We start from the raw sequence: 21,230 nt of genomic DNA on the forward strand, positions 1-21,230 counted from the left end.
CTCAGGTATCAGATGCCACTGAGGAGACATTCACCCCCACCTGCTAGATGTTTACCACGTTGGGATAGGATTGCACAGGAACTTGCAGCTTTGTACTAGCTAATTCAGTGGTATTCCTGCATTGGAGATACCCATGACAACACAGGCTAGCTCATCATGTCCTGAGGCTCATCAGCTTTCTACATGTGATCATTAAATGATGCTTACTTTGTAGTGAAAACCTTTTTAAGACAGACCAAAGAGCCAGACTGTTGCTTTGGTTTCACAGAAGCTATCCATTAGATCCCACAGACAGATGGTGTCAGATCAGGCACACTGATCATCTGTGGCCCGATGAAGGACCTGTTGTCTCAGCTCCAGAAACTGCTACTGCAGATTCTTGAGAAAGCAACTGATAGTAAAATGAGAAAAAAACCCAAGCAACTGTTGCTACTACTTGAAGAGAGAGAAAGATGAAGGCTGTGTAGTCCAGCAGTAGACATTCAAGGAAAGGCAAAAGGAGAAACTGGTCACTTGTGAATCCAAGGAAGGTAAGAGTGACAAGCCAGATATTTTTTGTTTCTCATCTCCAGAATATGGACTTCAGTAAGAAGCCTTGGTCCTCACTAAATAAGGAGGGTTTTTTTAGATCAGACAATGCAGTCCTCATTGCTGACCTCCACAAAGGTAGAAAAGGACTGATAAAACCACATCACTTAGACAAGTCACACAAATCATATCTGTATATCCTATGCTCAGGTCTAGGCATTCCAGAGGACTTTGTGAAGCATTTTCTTTGCAATTATTTAGGCCATTTTGGCACTTAACATTAAAAAAAAAAACATCCTGCAAAGCATTTACTGTGGGCAGGGCATGTATTCATGTAGGAATATAAAGATCTAGACACCTGCCCAGAACTTCAAAGCTAGCCTGTCTGGCAGACTTTTCTAGGACAGATCAATTACAGTTTTGAAACGAAATTAAGGCAGCCACTGTTATAATACAGAGAATACTGTCTAAAGCCTCTAAACTGAGAAGAGTTGAATATGTCTGCAAAAAAAGAACTATTAAAACATTACCAAATTAAAAACAAACACATTGCTTGCGTTTTTATACCGTTACTCTTTCAGAAGAGGTCCCTGCAAACAAGCAGAAGGCAGAACTGTCAGAGTAGAAACCACACCCTTCAGATCATCTACTACTCACAGGAACAGTGCAGCTGTCAGAATCTCGAGGTGCAAACTCCACATTGCCCAGGTGAAGGATGCCAGCAAGGATTCGAAAAATTCCCATCTGGTAGGAATCACTAATCCCTGAAAAATGATGAATAAAATGTTTTGGATTGAGAGAGAAATAAAGAACCACAAGCTGCAGTTGATGAAAAGTTGTATTAAGAAGAGAAAAATGGTGACCGCTGTTTGTTTTTTTTCAGAGACTTTGGCATTTGACAGTACTGCTTGCTCCACTTTTATTAAAAATATTTTACAAACAGATGCAAAAAAAATCCATTCAAATTTAATTTGCTGTTTCAAAGTGCTTTGACAGTGACCTTTAACTCTGTATATAGGGATTCCAAGGTAATCCACCATTTATGTTCATAAAACGAGTGCTCCTCCTACACTAGATATGTGATTCCACTGCAATTTAAGTACCTTCTCAATACAATAAAAGCATCTCAGTCCCGAAGTTTATAAAAATCTCCTGTTTTTAAACACAGCAGAGTATGAAGACAATATACACAAACAACGCAGAAAACACTTGCTAGTATATCAGATTTGGGATATGACTGTTTTACAAATTACCTAGCAAAGTGCAGGCCTGCCTGGTGTTTACCATTTCCTTAGCATCATCGACACCATCAATCACAGGGCTTCCACCTTGCTTCGTATAGTGAAAATAATTTGCATTTCCTATAAAAGAAAAAACAAATCTTTTAAACACACTGATGCAGAAATTCATAGCACATCTGTAAAGCTGTGTAATGATTAAGTTGCTCTTTGCAGAATCCATGATCTGAAATATGTCAGTATATTTTTGCCTTCTGGCTCACAGGACCCACTAATTTTGGAGAAGAATTTTTTCAAGATTTAACAGTACAAATAAGTATTCCTAAGCCACCTGGTACCTACGATAGGCCCTCAAGCATATTCTCTACCTAACCTTGGTTCAAATTTCCACACCTGTGGAATACCACTTTGGAAGCAATTATTCTCCAAGTCTAAGCCAACCACCCAAGTGGTAGGTGCAGAGCTTACAACAGCAGCACTTTGGAGTTATGAGGCAGCTATCATTATGCTATTATTGCATCAGGATATTAAAAAAATTCTACATTTCCCATGCTCTTCTCATTTCTAATTTATGGTCTAGTTTAGCCTTATGAGTATTTGTGATCTGTTCTGGCTGAGAAGTCGTGATTAGAGAACTAATAGCTTCATTCACCTCCAGGGACAGCACTGGATTACACTGGGAGAGCAGCAGCTCTCTTGGCTACTGTGTAAATTCCTACAGTTTCAGTGGCCATGCTTCCAGCTGAAGCAAGACTCCTCTTCTGATCTGCTAATGTTTCAACAACGCTGAAAGAAGTCTGCTAAATGGCTTTTTTAGTCATAATTATATCAGTTCCTTTCTTTCCTGTGTCAGCAGATGTGAATCCTAAATGTGTCAGGATGGTGCAGAAGAGCAGAGAAATACTTTAAAACCAGAACGGTATTTCAGATATCGTCACTGTCAGGCTGTGCAGTTTTCCCACTATGAAGCTAACTTTTTAAAATATATAAGAAGCACTTAAATTTATATTGAATTTTAAAAATTATGAGGTGATTGATTGCCTGTCCCAATGTCATCATCATGCCTTTCTTTCACAAAGTACCAGTTCCTGCTAAATGAGAAACTTTATCAACATTTTAATTTGAAAAATGAAAAATTTCACTTAGCTGTTTTGTGATCACCAGGTTAGCAGAGATGGTAAAGTAATTGTGGTAACAGCCCAAGTGAAAGTATGCAAATGCAAAACAAGCTTTTCAGGTGCTTATACCAGAAATGGTAAAATTCTCTAGTAACTGGAGCCATGGAAAAAAGGTTTTAAAGGACCAAGAGAAGAGAATTTCACCCTTGCCACCGGAAAGCTACTCTGGAATCCAGGACACAGTAAGTCCTAGTGATTATTACTGCACTGCATTACACTATGCTAAATAAACAAATCTGCTACTTCCATTTTATCTAAAAACCACAAAGTTTGAGATCTGCCATTTTAGTTATTTTCAATATATTTTAGTATTTGAAGGTTTAAAAGTTTAGAATTTAAAAGCCAGCAATTCTTCTTTTGGTTCTATGGCTCAAAAAGCTCAGAGGAGATGCTTTGTACCTGCAATTGCACAACACAATGAATGTGAATTTCATACCTAATCGTAGAGTTTTAAACTCAGGTAATGATGCAGAGGCACAAAGTTGGTAAAAGATGTGGTAATTTCTCTCCTCTTCTGCCTTTAAAAAGAAAGGAATTGATTATTTTTCACAACTTAATAAGTGCCAGAAACATCCATGAGTAGAAAAGAATTACTATGTTTAATGCTTTCTCTAGCATTACACTAAGAGCATAGAAGCTGCATGGAAAAAGGAAAGATAAATCAGAATATCATTTCCTTCTTGATTAATTCAATCCATTTTCAACAGCATGAAGCATGCAGACATTTTCATTTAAAAAAAAAATGTATGATTTCACTTTTCAGAACTGTGGATTACTATTAAATATAGATCAGGATTCTATGGGTGGGTGAAATGATCTCACTTAAAAGCTTTTCGTTTTCCAAAAATAACTAATACCATTTGCCTCAGCATTTATAGTAAGCTGGTGAAGGGAGTATCTTCCTTGCCAAGGCAAAGTTGGAATTTTAAAACGAAGGACAAACACAGCTCAGCAGGTTATGACTCATGACCAACACTGTTAATTCTTAACTTAAGAGTTCTAAATTTCGTAACTTCAAACAAAGAAAAAAAAAAATACTCTCTTCCAGCTAAACCATTTGCAAAAAGTTCCTCTTATTTTTAAAATATACAACAGTACTTCACATAACACCTCTACATAATGCAAACTGTAATTACTTGGTTTACACTTTTAGGCAGCCAGTCAAGGCTAAGTCCATTTTTACTGAGCTCTAGACTATAAGGTAGGCAAAGATGGAGAGGAAGTGTGAGAGACAAAAAGGCTGTGGTTTGGTTCACGTACGAAATACCAAAATGAAGAGATTTCAAGACAGATGAAATTACATACTCTCATTTGCCTAAATAATGGCAATTAAGATTCATCCGTAATTATTGTGATAGCAGAGGGTTTTAACAAGAGATTGAAAGTGAGCTAAGATGGCAGCTTTACAAACCACAACAGAGAGTTCTTCCTGAGCATGAGTGGTTTCTGCTAGGTTTTGAAGCCCTGTTCTATAATACTTTGGTAAGCACAAACTCATATTTAGTAGTGCACTGAAAGTATTTAATGATTAAATACACAGACTTTTTAAGGCACATTTTACAACTATGAATAATTCATATAATGAAGGGCTGACTTGGTTTTCCTCTCCTCCCCCCTCCCCACATGGTCTATATTACAAATACCCTATTACAGCCACCACTTAGGAGAGATAACTAATAACAGCAAGCAATGGCTTTTTTTTTTTTCTTTAGCATAGTCAGACAAATATACAATAAGAAGATTGCATCAGTATTACCTGAAAGACCACTCTTGATTTTTCCAAGAGGTAAGTTCTCATGTTAGCACCAATGATTCGATACCTCTTATCAAAACCAATTTCAATGTATTTCCCAAAGCGACTGCTGTTGTCATTCCTTGTGGTTTTGGCATTCCCAATAGACTGAAAAAAGTGAATATTGTGAAGGTTAAACAGCTTTCAGAAATTATCAGAAAGTGTTCTAAGATTTGGTTTTATTTCTCATTATCCTACTCTCATCTGATTGGTAATAAATGAAACTAATTTCCCCAAGTTGAGTCTGTTTTGCCTGTGACAGTAATTGGTGAATGATCTCTCTCTGACCTTATCTCAACCCACAAGCCTTTAATTATATTCTATCTCCCCTGTCCAGCTGAGGAGGGGAATGACAGAACAGCTTTGGTGGGCACCTGGCATCCAGCCAGGGTCAACCCATCACACTGAACTTCAAAGAAAAGCATTTTCTCTTCTCAGTTAGATCATGTTTTAGGCATCACATAGCAATTCACCTTCCAAAAAAATCCTAAGGATACCTCTGTAGCAAAAGGAAGGGCATTTGGAGTAATTCAGATAGAGCACACTGCCTTTTATCATATGGCCCTCTGTGTATGTTATCAAGTACCTAACTCCGAAGTGCACCATAACTAAAGAACACAGAGTTGTATCTATGTCCTAGTTTCCTAGTTCACACAGCCATCCATAGGAACTCTGTACTGAAATAAAACTTGGGAAAAACAAATGACAGCAAATAGCAATGCTGAGTATCGTTATTCCAAATCTGTAAACAAAAGGCCAGTGAATCGGTAAGGGCTAGCCGGGTACAACCCGGGGAGCAGGGATTAGGCTTTCCAAAAGCCCATTGCAGCAGCAGCAGCAGCACGCCTGACCAAGCAGGTGTCAAAGCGGGTGTCAGATGAACAGTTGCTATAAAGTATGTAAGAACAAAATGCATCTCTGCAGTTACAAGAAATACTGAATTCATTCAAATTGAACGTACTCTAACGGCATTTCTTGTGTTTTAAAATTATTGCTCCTGTGATATATTTTGCTGGTGTTGGTAGCAATATAATATTACAATATTTTCAGAAACCAATTATTACTTTGAAAGGTATTACTTATAAAAACAGTTAAGAAAGTCTTTGGTATTATAAGATTTCTTATGAGGGTACATACCTAAGCTGTACAATTTGCATAGCAATACAGGGTAACAAAGAATAAGAGGCAGGAAATTACATATAAAGATGTGTTTTAAGACAACAATTTCTATATTTGCAATAGGAAAACTGTATATAGTTATTGGCTACAAAACTAATTATTCAAATAGTTCCTAGAAATGTATAGTGGTCACTTGATATTACATAGTATTTAGCAGTAGGCAAATATGATGTGAAATTCTGACGTTAATGATGGTAGCTCATAAAATGCTTATGTTTAGGTTGTCCAAATAGAAATTAAAAAATAAAATTACCTTCTACTCCTTTTTTTTTTTTACAATCAACTTAGCAAATTAGGAGCTTCCTGTTTCTAAAATGAATTACTCATCTTCTTCCACTCTACATGGATTAATTTGTGTTTCTGCTGATTTATCAACAAAAGAGCTCAAAAAATTAGTTTTGCTATTCTAGAGCCTGTCTCAACACTCACTCTAAAGTTTATTTAAAGTTCAAGTGTTTGAAGTTAAAAGGATAACTTTCATCCAATTATAACAATGTTTGAAGTAATCAAAATTTTAGGTATACCCAGGTTCATTAAATTGTTGTTATTGCTAAAAAATAAAAATAAAGCACTACCATTGTTCTCTGGTGGATAAAAAAAGGTATGGATGGAAAGTTCACTTCTAGTCCTCAATTTAAATTTCCTTGCTTTGGAAATTAAATCAATTAGTGTTGAGCTGATGGCCACTGATGGGGAGGTGAGGTCCAAGGAGTGAGACAGAAGGATGTTTAGTTTAGGCTTTGAGACCAAATAAAAGAAGCGGCGCAGGGAAACCTGTAGACAGTTTGTATTTCACACAGCAAGCAAACAGCAAACTGCAGGCCCACCCTGCAGTCTCCTACCATAGCTGCCACTTAGCAGGCAGGCGGTGAGGACGCGGCCGCCTGCCTGGCCCCAGGTTCCACCTCCGTGGGATGCAGGGGAAGGCAGAAGGGGTGCTTGGCACCCCCGTCCTGCTAGCCATGCACCGAAACTCAACCTGGCCAGGGATGGTATGACACTTACTGCAAACATTGGAGCAGTGACAGGAGTGCTTGGGGGTTAGCTCACACCTGCAAAACTGCGACTGCTCCCCAGGGCCCAGGCTGCTCCCGCTGGGGTAGGTGCAGCTCAAGGCAAGGCTCAGCTCCTCTGGCTTCCTCCCACAGCTGGACATTTGGATCCCTCAACAGCAGAGCCCACTGCCCTTCAGGGTACAGCTTGTTTTAGCCCACAAAACAGTTTCAAAACACCACACAGCACCACAAACCAGGCACAATTACCTTGAGACAGAATACACACAACTGTCATGGGGCAGCTATAGTCTGAGTATCATGAACTCATGCCAGGAAGAAAGAAGGAATAAAACATAGTTCATTTTTAAAAACACCTGAGAAAGAAAACAATGGCAGCGATTCGCATTTCATATTTCACTGTGCGCACACCATTTACTCATGTTTATCCACTAATACTTCACACTATTGCATAGAGGTGCTAAACATCTACCAAGGCATCAGTTGTCCTAAGCATTTTCTTAGGTTGTCCATAGGTATGTGCATGTGTGCCTATGGACAGTGTTACTTCTCTCAAGGAATTCCCCCAAGACTGCTTCTCTATGTTGAATCATTTCTTAATATAGTTCCTTAACTTCAGCTACAACTTGAATCCACACACATAGGCAAAGACACAAAAACCAATTCAGATGAGCCTAAGAAATGTTTTCTGCTTGGTCATGGCATCAGAATTACAGCGTCTCCTGATCTTGCCAGAGAGCAGAGATCCTGAAGCGGGAGGGAACTGCACGTGTTATCTCACAGTACTGCCAGCACCTATGCTCCCAACCCAATGGCTTTGTGACTTGGCTACAGAACTGAAACATTAGTCTGAGCTAATTATAGCAAAATTACATCTGTCGTGCTTTTCCCCTCTGAAAGAAACCGTGTGCATCTCATGTAACTTTGCTTTCTCAGTCTATCTTCCCTAATCACATTTCCTAAAATTGAACATTTGCTTTACCCAACAGCTCTCTTCACTTCAAAGTATAACCTACCTGCCCCCACTGTGTGATGTACATGGTTGGTGGGTAAGACCAGGAGTTTTAATACTCTTTGGAATTTTACACACAAGACCAGTGTTCTGCACTTGCATCTGGTCAGCAGTCTGGCAACTAGCAGTGTTACAAAGCTGAACAGATTTAAAGCATTATTCATATAAAAATTACTTTGTTATGTGAAATACATTAACAATACTGAAACATTACCTCCTATCTTCTCTCAGTCTTTCATAAATACTACACAAAATCATGCCTAAAGCACCTCCTGGTAAATGGATTAAGAACAAAAATTTAAAATATATTTATCCTACGTTGTCTCTGTTGAATGCTTATGTTAGTCCCAGAATAGTAACTGCAGCTGGAGGGTGGGTGTTAGTGCAGTAGTTCTCTTACCTCCATGATGGGGTTGGAGGCCAAGACTTTCTCCTCAACATTGGCTTCACTGGCAGATCCACTGACCGTGGCAAAGTACCTCATGGCGTACTTTGCAGAGACAGTCTTTCCAGCTCCAGATTCTCCACTGACAATGATTGACTGATTTCGCTCATCTCTGAAACACAAAGACATGTTAATCACCAGCTGTTCTCTCAAGGACACTTACTTTTTGTGTCCCCAACTTGGCAACAACCTTTCCACCATAAATGTTAGCAATACAGCAGTAATGTAAATGCATGTGGCAGAAAGAAGGCTGTTAGTGACCAAGCTGCCGGAATGGCTGACTGGACTGCCGGCAGCCAGGACGCTCGGAAAGGGTTGATGCTGCCGCGACAGCCCTGCCAGCCAGCAGAGCTGATCTCGAGAACCTGCCTACAGTGAAGTACCTGTTACCACTACTCACTATGTGCTCCCGCAGCTACTTCTATCCAGAGTCTGTGGTACAGTGCTCCACTAAATTATCAGTCCTCATTAGTAAAGATCATTAATGCCATCTTACAGATAGAGAAATCAACAGCAGAGTCAGCAACGGAAACCTTTCATCCTTCTGATCTAACCACCAGCTTTTCCCAGAATTGTTCTGAGTACGAAAAATTCAAGCAGGGCTGTTCAGGACACAAATAGCAGCTCTGAAGCAAAGATGAACCCGTTGTTGTCAAATAATTTCTCCATCTGCTACTAAAACAATTTTCTCACCTCAAAGAAGGCTCTATCCATAAACTCCAACTGTATGACTAATAAACACTCTACAAAATAACAAGGATAGAAATTAGCATTTATATAGCCTGAAACTTTTAAAAATAAAGACCATACATGCTTTATACAGTATTTAATATTTCCAAAGCAAAAAAAGTTAAAATGAGTATTTCAAATACTCCTATGAACCAGGTGAGCTTAACTCTATCTTACATACTGGAAAGTGGGGAAAGAAGGAATAAAGTTTTACCCCAAAGCTTCACAGACCTGGGGCTGGAACACAGAAAGTATAGCAAAGCCCCAGACAGGCTGCACTCACAGCACAGTAACTGTGAATGAAATTTCAGGCACACACACATTTAGGCAGCACATACACAGTCTGCAAGGCCTCCAAATGCCTTACTGAGACCATCAGTAAATGCTATGCAGGGGAAGCAAGGAAATATGCAATTAAAAACTATTTGTGTTTTCTGTAGCCTAAAGGTCCTCCAGAAGATCTGGGACTCTATTTCTGAGATGGCCAAAAAAAAAGCTGCTGCTGAAATTATGAAGCTAAATTACAGATCACGCTGTTCCTCTCAAGCTGTTACCTGTATTCAAGAACATTGCCAAGCCCCTAGTTGTGCAGCCCCAAGCTGCACAGCTCCAGCATCTACTTCATGTTGCACAAAGACGCAGGCTAAAGGAGCCTCTGGTTGTCACACATCTCTGGGACAGCCAACGTGGGATTCATTTAACCAAATGCAAGCATCAGTTGAAGCAGATTTCCCATATTTTGATAAAAGGAAATTACTTGAAATGGCTGAGTGCTGATTTAAATTTAATAGGAAAGTGTTAAGAAGATCAAAGCAACCTAACTTTATGTTCTCAACTTCCATTTAACACGTGTGATAGGTGCGAATGACTACAGCACAGTTCACACATTCACATACACCAAGCTGTCAGTCTCAGTGGGAAGGTTGTGGGAAATCATAACCATTCAGCTTGATGCCAGGTTGTGTGTAGTCCAGGTTACAAAGACTGAACTGCCAGAGATGGCAGCCTTGGCCACAGAAAAATAAAAACACCTGCCAATAAGACCCCTCATTACAGTGGCCATCAAGCCTGCTGCTCACACTTCCTCAGACCGGTCTGTGGTGCCTGGGATGGCTTACAGTAGCTATTAAGATTTCCAGCTGGGAAAAGAACAAAAACCACTCTTGCTTCTCCCCCGTTCCCCTTCCCAGAGTCTACCAGTGGTGGGCAGATGTGCAAAAGGCACAGCCTGCAGCTCTTCACATCAGGAGGTGGCATGAGTTATATAGATGCTCATGGTCCGAGATCAGTGGAAGGATGTGGGAGAAGTCCAGCTGAAAGCATGACATCTAGGCTTAAATGGAACAACTGATAATAAACAATTTTCCTCTCATACAGTTCCTGCAGTGAGTCAAAATCAGAGAATAATTTCTTCATAGGACTGGCACTGCTCTCTCTTTTATTCCTCCTGTGCTCTTTCATATAAAAAAAAACAACTCATACCATTCTAAAATATGAAACTTCTGGTCTGATTTCAGGAGCTGCCTAACAGAGGAGATGGGCAACAACGTAACAAGCTTTTCATTTGTAGGTCGCCGGCTTTGTTTCATGTATTAAATATCATTAAATATATGAAGACTCAGGAAGCTCAAGTCCTACAAAATGTATCCTCTGATGATTAAGCTTATTTTTAGCTTAGTTCCCAAATACAGAAGGCTTTCAGAAAACAAAGTAATGCATCCTCAGTACTACAGACTTCTGACAAAACTGACAACAAAAAACTAACTCTTGCTAAGAGAGGAACAACAAAATAAAGGTGTCTCATTCTAACTGTCACATCCCCAAAGGACATGTTTGAGAGCACGGAAAGTACATGCTGGGTTTGCAGTCCCTAGTACCTCCTCTGGAGCTCAGGAGCAGTAGGAAACACTAGGCTGTTCAGAGCACTGCAGAGGAGGAAGGCACCATGTTTTCAAAGACAACAGTGAAAAAATGAGATTGAAATAATTCCTCTTTAAGAATACTGTTGCTAATTAGCCTAGAATTTCCTTCCCCCACATCATAAGCTACGAAGACGTACTCTTGTCCTCAGCACTCATTCACACACTCAAGAATAAGGGATCCATTATTATATTACTGTAGAAGTACATATATACATGCGCTTTTCATATATTCGCCTAGAGAAGATACGGCTGGCTCTGTGCGAGCTGAAAATGCTGCTGCAATCTCTTCTGCAATGAATATTTGTGTTTGCAGCCACTACGGCAATCATGAGAAACAAAGGGCTCGCTCATTGTCTGCAGCAGAGTCCTCTCGCATCGCCCTCCCAGCGCTCCATCCACACTCAGAGACGCTCTTGTCTTCACAAGTACATTAGTCCATTGTTTTGCTTTAACACACTGGAGTGTCCATCTTCTAGCACATTATTCTTTCTGCTTTTTGGCAGAGAGAAGGGAAAACACAACAAAACACCCAAAATCACATTCGACATGTGAAGAAGGAGAAAGCACAGCATAACACAACACCCCAAACACAACAGTGGCAGGGGATGAGCTGTGATTGCCACAACCCCAGGAAGACTTGGCATGTGGCTGTCCTGCCACAGGCAGCAAGATACTTAGTCGAGCAAGGAGGAGGGTGGGGTGGTCCTGCCAGGCAGCTGTGTCAGCTCAGCAGGGGGCTCTTTTAAGTCATTAAACTCTAAAGAAACAAAGTATCACATTGAAAATAAAATAGCAAGTAAAACTAAACTGAAACACCTTGGATACTGCATGAAATGTGGTGACAACTATTTTTAATAGTTTGGTATAAGCAATGGTCTGTCTAAAATATAACCTCTGCTTATGTCAAATGAAATTTTCATAATCAGGCTGCATTAAAAACCAAAACAAAATAACAAAAAAAACCCAAGCCAAAACAATGGAAGAATTCCCCAGAAAACATAAATAACAACACCCTGATTTTTTTCTCAGGTATAAATAACACCTTTGGAGTTATTTTTAGCTAAATCATTAGCCCCCCAACCTTTGACCTGACATTTTGAACACTTAACATGCCATCAGTCAGAAAAAAAGCTATAATTAAAAATTTCAGCCAGTGAAACAAGTAAGCAGGGCAACAGCATTATGTGTCACACCGCTTTGCAGCCTGATGCCACAAGCCATTATTTAGGCAATCCTTCTTTATCTTCTTGGAGCTTTTTCTCTGAATAAAGCACATAATTAGAGGACTTTAAAATTAAGATTACTTCTGAATGGAGAGAACATTTTAATTATGCTTTTACAAAGAGAAATGAGGGAAAGCAAGCTGGGAGACAAGAAGGTAGAGTCCCTCTTCACCCAAAGATGGATAATGATCTCATCTTGGATACAGAATGGCACTACAGTGATATGATACTAAGCCAACTTAGCTTGAAAAGAGATGTTTAACCTCAGAAGACTGAAACAGATTGGGAGCAGTTTACCATTCATGGAAACACAAAGTATCATGTGCAGGTATTGGTCAAGATCACATTCAGCTTTTGCCATTTCTGAACAGTGCAGAAGAATAAAGGGATGACAAAACCGGAATAAAACTTCAGTTTTAAGATGACAGGCCCAAAGATTTCACAAGCTAAAATGTGAAACGATAGTCTGAGATGCCTGCAGTAGCAAGGGACTTGATTCAGAAACCTTCCATATCCATTCTCTCAGGCCTGTACTTTAAGAGTCATGTGAGGGTAACAGCTATTTCTTGTCAAATAAAAGAACAGTAACAAATTATGGAGTAAGTAACTGATCTTTTAAAATAATTAGTGTTATCTATCACAAAAAACAATTTCGAAAGGTAATATTCAGACGCTGTATCCAAGCCATACACAACTCTACTCCTTATGACAAGTAATGGCCATAGAATGAGCAACAAATGTCATTAATTTTTCGTATCATAATTCCAGTAAAGGACAGAAACTGATTTGCGCATAGGCTGGTAAATTTTGCTTTACTTACAAAATTATGTCAACATGCAATATGTTTATGAGTAAATTCACTGTCAGAGTGCCAAAACAGAATAGGTGTAGACCTACCTAACTCCTGGAAGCTTGAGATCACAGCCTACATTCCAGCGGGGGGGGGGGGGGGGAGGAGGGGAGTGTTTATGCTTTGAAAAACCACTGCAAAATTCAACACTGAAGATAGCTTCTGCTCAAAATTTCAAACTCAAAACTCCTTCTTGAAAATGTGTATACATCTTAATGCAATATTTTCAACAGCATTGACTACTTTAAATCAGAATTTATTTCATAGAAATCTAAGCGAACCACCTTCAGAAAGGCTCAGAATGGAGGAAATGTTACTCCCATGACGTCCTGCAGTGGAAGCAAGAGCAGGACTGTCACTGGGCACCTTCAATATGTACAGAGTGCTGCAACAGCGCTGACTAATCATGAGTAGCTGTCATTATCTAAGGCAGCTTTTAACGATTTCTGTCAATGGAAAAATTGAGGCAAAAAAGAAAAACCAGTGCAAGAAATTAAACACTGAAGTTACTAACATTAAAGGTAGAGTTGTCAAGTTTCAAGTAATTTTAAGTCCTTAAGGTCACTACACCCACTTAAGCTGGTTCCCTCAAAAAACAAAACAGTTCATTGCATTCTAGCCATTATTTCCATAACAAACTGTCCAAACTGATCAGGATAATCAAGACATATAGTCTGAAAAATCTCTACAGGTATCTTTGTTTACCTTCTTCCTCTGTACCAATAGAAAATCCCTCTCTGAAGCAAAAACACTAAAACAATTAAAAACCTATCCATCAATAAGCATTTCAGAGGGGAATAAAGGCCAGAGCTATTCAATTTAATCATTAAAGCACAACAGTGCTTTTGCGTTTCTTGCTTTCTATGACTGATGCATCAGATGGATCACCTGATCTTGTCTTTCAGACTCATGACTCCACAGCAAATAGATGCATATAAGCACACACACCACAAAAGCATTAGTCTGGGAAAACAAACAAAAGAAATACAGAATTATTGACATCAACCTCAATACTACTATCAATCCATTCATATCCAAGCCACCAGGATCTCTACCTGGCAAAAGTGTATCATTAACAGCTAATTTTAAAAGATTCTGACAGGGACTTTGAAAAGCTTGCCTGTGATGAACTATTTCAAAGTTGAGCTGTCTCAGTGCCATACAACATAGATGAGATTGGCAGAAAAGATCAGATTAAGGTATCCTTAATATAAAACAAAGAGATCAAGAAGCAGGGCAATTTGATGAGAAGAACATTAGTACTTTGCCTTTGATCCTAAATCATCTACATTTGTTAACCTTGAGGACACTGCCAAGGAGCTGATGGTTTTAAGGAGGTTTCTTGTCAGGGTGGTTTGAAGGCTTCCACCTTCAGGACATCTCTCCTCACTGCTCCAGTGCTAAGAGGTTTAGTTAAATCTACTGCCTTTTTTTTTTTTTTTTTTTTTTTTTTTGTGGAGTTGCAACTGGTTTCTTCTTTTGGAATAACAGGTTTAGGTTATGGCTAAGGGCACCAACACCATGACACATAACAGTTTCATTTTTTATTTAAACCAAAACAGCACAAACTGCTGCTAAAGACCTGATCCTGTGATCTTCAAACATGGAAATTTTCTACTGCTTCAATGCAAGAAGAAGAACACAACAGACTTTACTTAATCTAGCAGTGACAGTCAGGTCTGCTTTATCTCACTGCTGTTCCTCTACTGCAGTTCTGTGTGTAACAAGGTAGACTTGTAAGCCTGAAATTGCTTTACATTTTCAAAACAGTAAATTTTGAATGATCAAAGAACCTGGCACAAACTCCCAGGGAAGAAATCTGTGACTCGGGGATCATTTGGGATAGATCTTGTTCTCAGCGTACACACATAATTACCACTGACATCAATATACATCATGTCCATCAAAGACAGAAAAAGAACTTAGTGATATGACATCCTACAGCTGAATTACGGCAGCAGGAAAACCAACCCGAGAAAATGACTTAAAAACTAATGACTTTGCTGAAAGGTCAGATAGAATTCATTCTGAAATGCTGGCATGTTTGAAATCTTGCTGTACTTCCATTAGCTGCAGCTACTCTGAGAGCAATAGGATTAACCAGGGACCGACACAAACCTAGTTTAAGCTCAATGACATGTTTTACACCCTACACTATAAAGATTTCCAAACTGTGCAAGGATACAAGTACATACATGCAGATGACATGATTAAGTGTCTCCAGCAACGCAAACATAACTCTGACCTAAGTAAGCATCCTATTTTTTGAAATCAATCTCTCAGCATCCCTGCTGCATATTTGTGACAGCATATGACCAAAATAACCTGCAGTATCCAGTCAGAACATTCGCACATCTTTGCATCTGAGAGCATGACTAAACAAATCTGTTTAATAAAGATCAGTTTCCCCCCATGAGGCAGCTATAACAAAAACAAGAGCACAGGAAATTTTACCAAGTAAATTCCCTATTTATAAGATGAAATAAAAGTTTACACAATGCACTGAAAATAAAAGCAGTGTGGATATGATAAATATAATTGTAACTGCTTTATTGATGTTCCCAAATAACTTAGAAGTATTGGTGTAACAGGAACAGAGAAATACATCTGATACTCCACCTGTTCTAAACAGCTTAGTCGTGGAATAATTACCAACAGAAAATGATTTAAACTCATTTCTTGTGAAATCTAGCTTTCATCAGGTATCAGTTTAAAGTTAAGAGTTCTCTGTAGCATCAAATCTTTTGTTAGCTTCACAGAAAGCAGCTTGATTAATTTACTAAGAAATGTAGGAAGGTACTTCCCAGTCACAGGTGGCCAGCCCCATCAGCCTAAAGGGAGCTCTGTTTTCAAGGGCCTGGGCATCTTCCAATGTAGGAAGAAGGATGCATAGCAGGCAAATGTAGGGAAAAGGATAAAGCAACAGAAGGACAAATCCATGGTATAAGATGAAAGGTTTTACACACCTCATCCAAAGGCTCACTGAATAGGTCTGACTTCGATAAATGTTGAAATAAATAGTGTTTCCTAAAAATATGAGTAATTGTAAACTTGAAACCAAAAAAAGTCCTTTTTTTTTTTTTTTTTTTTTTTCCTGGAACACTCTTCTTTTTTCAGTGCAAAATGTGGTTTGGGACAGATAAGAGGACTTTTTTTGCATAGTTCAACAGCCTGTGCTCTCCCCAGCACCTGTCCACCCCAGTCCCGCGTCAGGGTATGTCCCAGGTTCACTCTTCGGGCAATTGTGCTCCACTTCTGTGTGATGCTTCCATTGTTACAGTTACTTGCTTTTCTAAAAGACCAAAATTGCTTTTTACACTTACCCTAAAATGAAAGGCAGCTGTAAAACCCACCAGCCCTAGAAGGTTTAGCACAAGTCAGTACAATATATTTAGCTTCTCCTTTGCCTAAGCGAGGTGCTGGGTGGCAGCAAACAAGGCTGTACACGTTTAGCAGCAGTTGTTCAGTGCAAAGGCCTTTGAAATTCAGCCCAGGGTGTACAGCATCTGTTACGAGCGATTATAAAAACTGGCAACTCTACAAACCCAGGATTTGCCTCTCAAAGAGAAGTAATTTAACTGTTCAATAAATAAATAAGTGAGAATTCATTCAGCAGTTTTCTAATGCTCTCTGACGGATTGGGAACAGCAGCAGCCAGGGCTGGGCAGCCTTCCCGGCAGCTCTCCCATCAAGGGCAGGAGGCAACAACTTGCCCTTTGTCAACCTTCTGAAAAAACTATTTTAATCACAAAGTTCTTTGCAGCCCTAAATAAGTTCCGTTATCCCATTTCTGGATTTGGCTCTTAGCCTCCTTAACATGGGAAAGCACCCCCATTTTGTTCTCTTATTTTCCAGCTGCTTCCTACAGCCCACATAACGCAAGCCCATCGTTCCATTCTGTTTAGGGAGCTGCTGAGCCTCTCTCCCTGGGAGGTCCCTTGACTCTGGAAAAGTCTCCCCTGCAATCAGGCAGCACCAACAAATGCTACCCCAGCGCTCCACCTTTACTGCAGGAAACCCTTTTCCCTCAAAGTTTCCTCCTTGCAGTGCTCCTTTGCACAGCGGGAACAGCCCCTCCTTCCCTGCAGAGCCACGTCATCCTGGCGTTCCCAGTGCCGAAGTCTCCAAATTCACTTGTATTGGCACATCCCAAAAGGTGCGGCCTGACACAGATAATTATTTTTTCCACCCTCAAAGGGCTGTTGTGTGGATTAACAAGGTATATTTTGTAAAACACCCAGAATGTACAAAAGTGCTATGTAAGCACTAAGGATTATTATTAGAGACTGAAGTGCTTTGAACCATTCTGTGGCAATGTGATGGGGGGTGGGGGGGGAAAAAAAGAAAATGTAAGTTACTACTGCTATGCCCCATGAGCAAGCATCACTTCTTGTGCAGAACAGCAGACACATTTCTTGGTCTGTTCCACTTGCACACCCTGTATCCATCAGTTTATTTTGACTGTGGTTCTAACATGCTCTGACCTGGCACATCCTGGTCTTCACAGACACCATGCATTAACAATTCAGAGAACTGTTCAGCTGCACCTTGAGTCACAACAATCACTCCTGACTAAGCAGTTAATTCTTTGTAAAATCATTCATTTTTAATAGACATGAAATATCAGTCCAACAAACCATGTTCTTTAACCACATTTCTAAATATATTTCTAGTTTAACTGTTTTTTTAAGCCTAACAACATTTTTTACTGACATCTTCTTTAGCCACTGGAGAAAGAAGGATGTTCTGAGCACAGGACTTGGGGTTGGAAGCTCAGCGCCTGGGACAAACTCTGGGCTGATCCAGGCATGGCCACAGCACACCATCTCTGCCTTACTCGTCTTCTATACAAACAGAAATTGATATACCAGTATTAGAGGAGACAGATTTTGGTGAATGCTTGTAAAGTGCCTGGAACACATGAAGCCTTCCATGAAGGCAAACATTACTATGCAATATATGTTACCTGGCATGGAAACCCCTTAATGCTGCAGGAAATTAAGGCATGCAAAATATAGTATGTTGATATTGAAAACAAACTGGCTTTGGGAGAATGTTATCAAGAAACCCATTTAACTGCTCCACTATCAGTTACATACTCTATTCTCACTTATTTTATTCTCAAGTTGGTATGATCAAGTCATCAGACAGTGGATCAGGATTTTTGATTCAGAGGCTCTGCGTCCTGCTTCTGCCACTTTGTTGAACTCGCCAAAGTTGCTGTCCCACTCCCCCATGTGTGTTTCAACTTATAAAATGGAAATAAGGAAACAGATTTCTTCTGTAGAGGACTTTGAGATCTGCTCATGGTAAGTGACAAACAAAGGTGAAATATTACTATTATACATAACCTGAATTCTCTTGAGTCTGTTCCAGCTGCAAACTCAGCCACTCTGAAACACCTTGAGTTCTTAAGCATCTTTTGGTCCTCTTCAACAGCAGCTTGGTAAAAACGTTCTGCAATATTCTCAAAACCAGCAGATGTATTTAAAAAAAAAAAAAAAAATAACAAACAAATCGCACTACTTGCTATTTTAACTGTATCCAGGAAAAACATCTCTTAACTGTAAAAACAGCAAAAGGTGAAAAGATAATGAATTGACTGTAACATCTCTCGACACATACAAATGAAGAAAACTGAGGTCAGCACATGCTGCAAAATCATGACAGATTGCACTCCAGAGGAGTGCAAAGATGAGCCAGCACTATGCAAGTGATTTATCTAGGGATTAGTCAGAGGTCACTCCTGCAATAGTTTAGGAAAGCTCATTGCTTAGCTACCAGCAGGACACCTCACATGAACTCTAGTTTCCAGCTATGACCATACTTAACCCTTCTGTTGCCTAAAAATAGTCACTGCTTAGACGAGTAGGTCCTTGATGTTACATCAAGTTGATTAACCCATCTGCTGTCTTGCACCCATAACATTGTAAAACGTCAGACCCAAAGTATAACACTCTTCCAAAATCATCTGTTCTCACCAGAAAGGACTATTTCCCTTTTCATTCTAATCTTAACAACAGAGCCCCAAAAGTAACATCTCTTTTCAAGGTAAGTATTTAATTTGGAAAGTCGTATGTCAAAGCCGTAAGTCAAAGAAGGCCATTGTATGTTCGTACAGTCCCCACCACAGCAGGCCCTCATTTCATAACTGGATGCAGATCGGTGATATGTTGTTAATCATCCCCCTCCTGACTTCTGTCAGGGGAGAAGAGAATATCCATTTATCAAACACTCGGAAACAAAGCAGCAGCTGATCAGACGTGAATTTTTATAAGAGGACATCATCTTGGGATGCCTGGGATAACCAGTGACTGTCAGTCAAGGTGCTTTCAAAACACCTATGCAACAGCTCACCAAGCTTCCTTTTAAACAAAAAGTGATAGAAAAAAATCTTCCTGTAGCTGAGAGCTATCAGACCCATGCCAAAAATCTGACAAAACAGAGAGGCAGCCTGCTTATTAAAGGTAATTTAATGAAAAAGATACACACTAACATTGAATAAATCATTATACTTTGTCCAAACAGAAAAAGCAAAATTTTGGAGACTGATGCTTTAAACACTGTTACTTTCTGTATTCATTGAGTTTTATAGGGATCTAATCAGTATGTAATTCCATTTGCAAATGCTACATTCAACCTGCACTTTGCTACACAACTTTATTAATTAATCAGAAGAAAATCTCCATGTTAATTTATCAAATTGAAAAGCACTGAACTCTGCTGTATCTGTCATCAAGCACAAGTAGGATGGAACAGAACAACAAAGCACCAATGAAAAAATGCATCATCTTAATTACTGCAGTATACCCTTACTAGGCAGGGGAAGGGATCCTGTGTAAGTGATTTAAAAGTTCTTTCCTTAATAGTAGTGTTAGGAAACTGATAATCATAAGTCTCATACATTAATGCAGTTCTTAACAGTTTCAAGAGTGTAATCATGAACATGTCCTCTTATTACAAAGCATACAGTTAAAAATGGAGGCTTCTATTGAATATTACAAAGAAAATGAGCTGCACCAGCTGATGGTTATGATTCCTACTGAAGTTGTAATGCTTTCAAAAAAAATAAAAAAAAAAAAAAGATCAAATACTTGCCAACTGATGCTTTGACTCAGTTTTCATAGTTACCACAGAGGGGTAACTGTAAAGACTGAACTTCTTTTTTGTTAATAATTTGGAAATGCTGACTTACAAAAGAGGTATGCATTGCAGTTCAAAGGGTTCAATACATGCAAACACACACATGCTGACATTGTGCCTTATATTTCTGGGACAAAAATAAGTTCTTCAGTAATAATTTACTTCCTTCTAAACCACTTGTCCACCTTAAACATTGTCCCAAACCTGTATACGTTTGCTCAAATGAAGCAAGCTATCCATGAACAGTACATTGCCTATCCGTGAGAAGAGCGAGACCTCCGAGTTCAGGTCCTGGCTCTTTCCAGAAGCACAGCATGTTACAGCTGCTCCTACAGAACCACAGCAGCCCCTAAACTGCTCTGCACAAAACCTCTGTGGCAGGGGGGAGCCCCTCGGACAGGTCCTTGCCTGACCGATCTTGCTCCCTCCCGCCAGCACACGCTCGCAGGCTGATCTCCCCCCACTCAGACAGAGGAAGAGATCTGCTTTGGAACCTTTACACCTGCAGTCTGGAAGATTGTAAAACCCAAATCAATAAAGTCACTGGTAAGTAACTAAGGCATACATAACCATGAGTCTAACACAATTTAAATGGTGGTGTAAAACTAGTTCATTGCTTATTTTGGGCACAGAAGAGGAAAGGTGTGGAGAACGAAGCTCTGTCTGTGCAGAGGAGCAGTAGGAAATGGAGAGAAGAATGGCAGATACACAGATGAGAAGGGGGGAATAAAAGAGGAGAGCGAAGGAGGGAGGGGGGGAGAAGAAAATAAATAATAGTCCAAAATGAGATTAGTCTTAAAAAGAGCTGTGGACATCTTCCAATGCTGAAGAAGACAAGAAGATACTGAGCAAACTGTAATCACTTATTTCACTGCCAGCTATGGGTAAAGATGAGCCACATTCCTTTTCACTAACTTTTTCACTAACACCTCTGGAATCTGGTGACAGAACTGCTGTTGAAAGAGGAAATGGGCACAC

The 21,230-nt window shown here is 39.6% G+C and overlaps 1 protein-coding gene across 12 annotated transcripts in view; it reads right to left on the minus strand.

Annotated features, from left to right (window-relative positions):
* The window catches only part of MYO5A (myosin VA), a 101,688-nt gene that overhangs the window by 51,291 nt on the left and 29,167 nt on the right, over positions 1 to 21,230 (minus strand). For all 12 annotated transcript variants that reach the window (XM_042804276.1, XM_042804278.1, XM_042804277.1 and 9 more), the window contains exons 5-9: positions 8,341 to 8,497; positions 4,701 to 4,844; positions 3,381 to 3,462; positions 1,782 to 1,889; positions 1,186 to 1,292 (exon numbers count right to left, since the gene is read on the minus strand). In XM_042804276.1, coding sequence (XP_042660210.1) covers positions 1,186 to 1,292; positions 1,782 to 1,889; positions 3,381 to 3,462; positions 4,701 to 4,844; positions 8,341 to 8,497 — 598 coding nt within the window. The remainder of the gene's footprint in view (positions 1 to 1,185; positions 1,293 to 1,781; positions 1,890 to 3,380; positions 3,463 to 4,700; positions 4,845 to 8,340; positions 8,498 to 21,230) is intronic.

The sequence above is a fragment of the Tyto alba genome, unplaced genomic scaffold, assembly GCF_018691265.1.
Source record: "Tyto alba isolate M040663 unplaced genomic scaffold, T.alba_DEE_v4.0 Super-Scaffold_41, whole genome shotgun sequence".
Classification (NCBI taxonomy): Eukaryota; Metazoa; Chordata; class Aves; order Strigiformes; family Tytonidae; genus Tyto; species Tyto alba.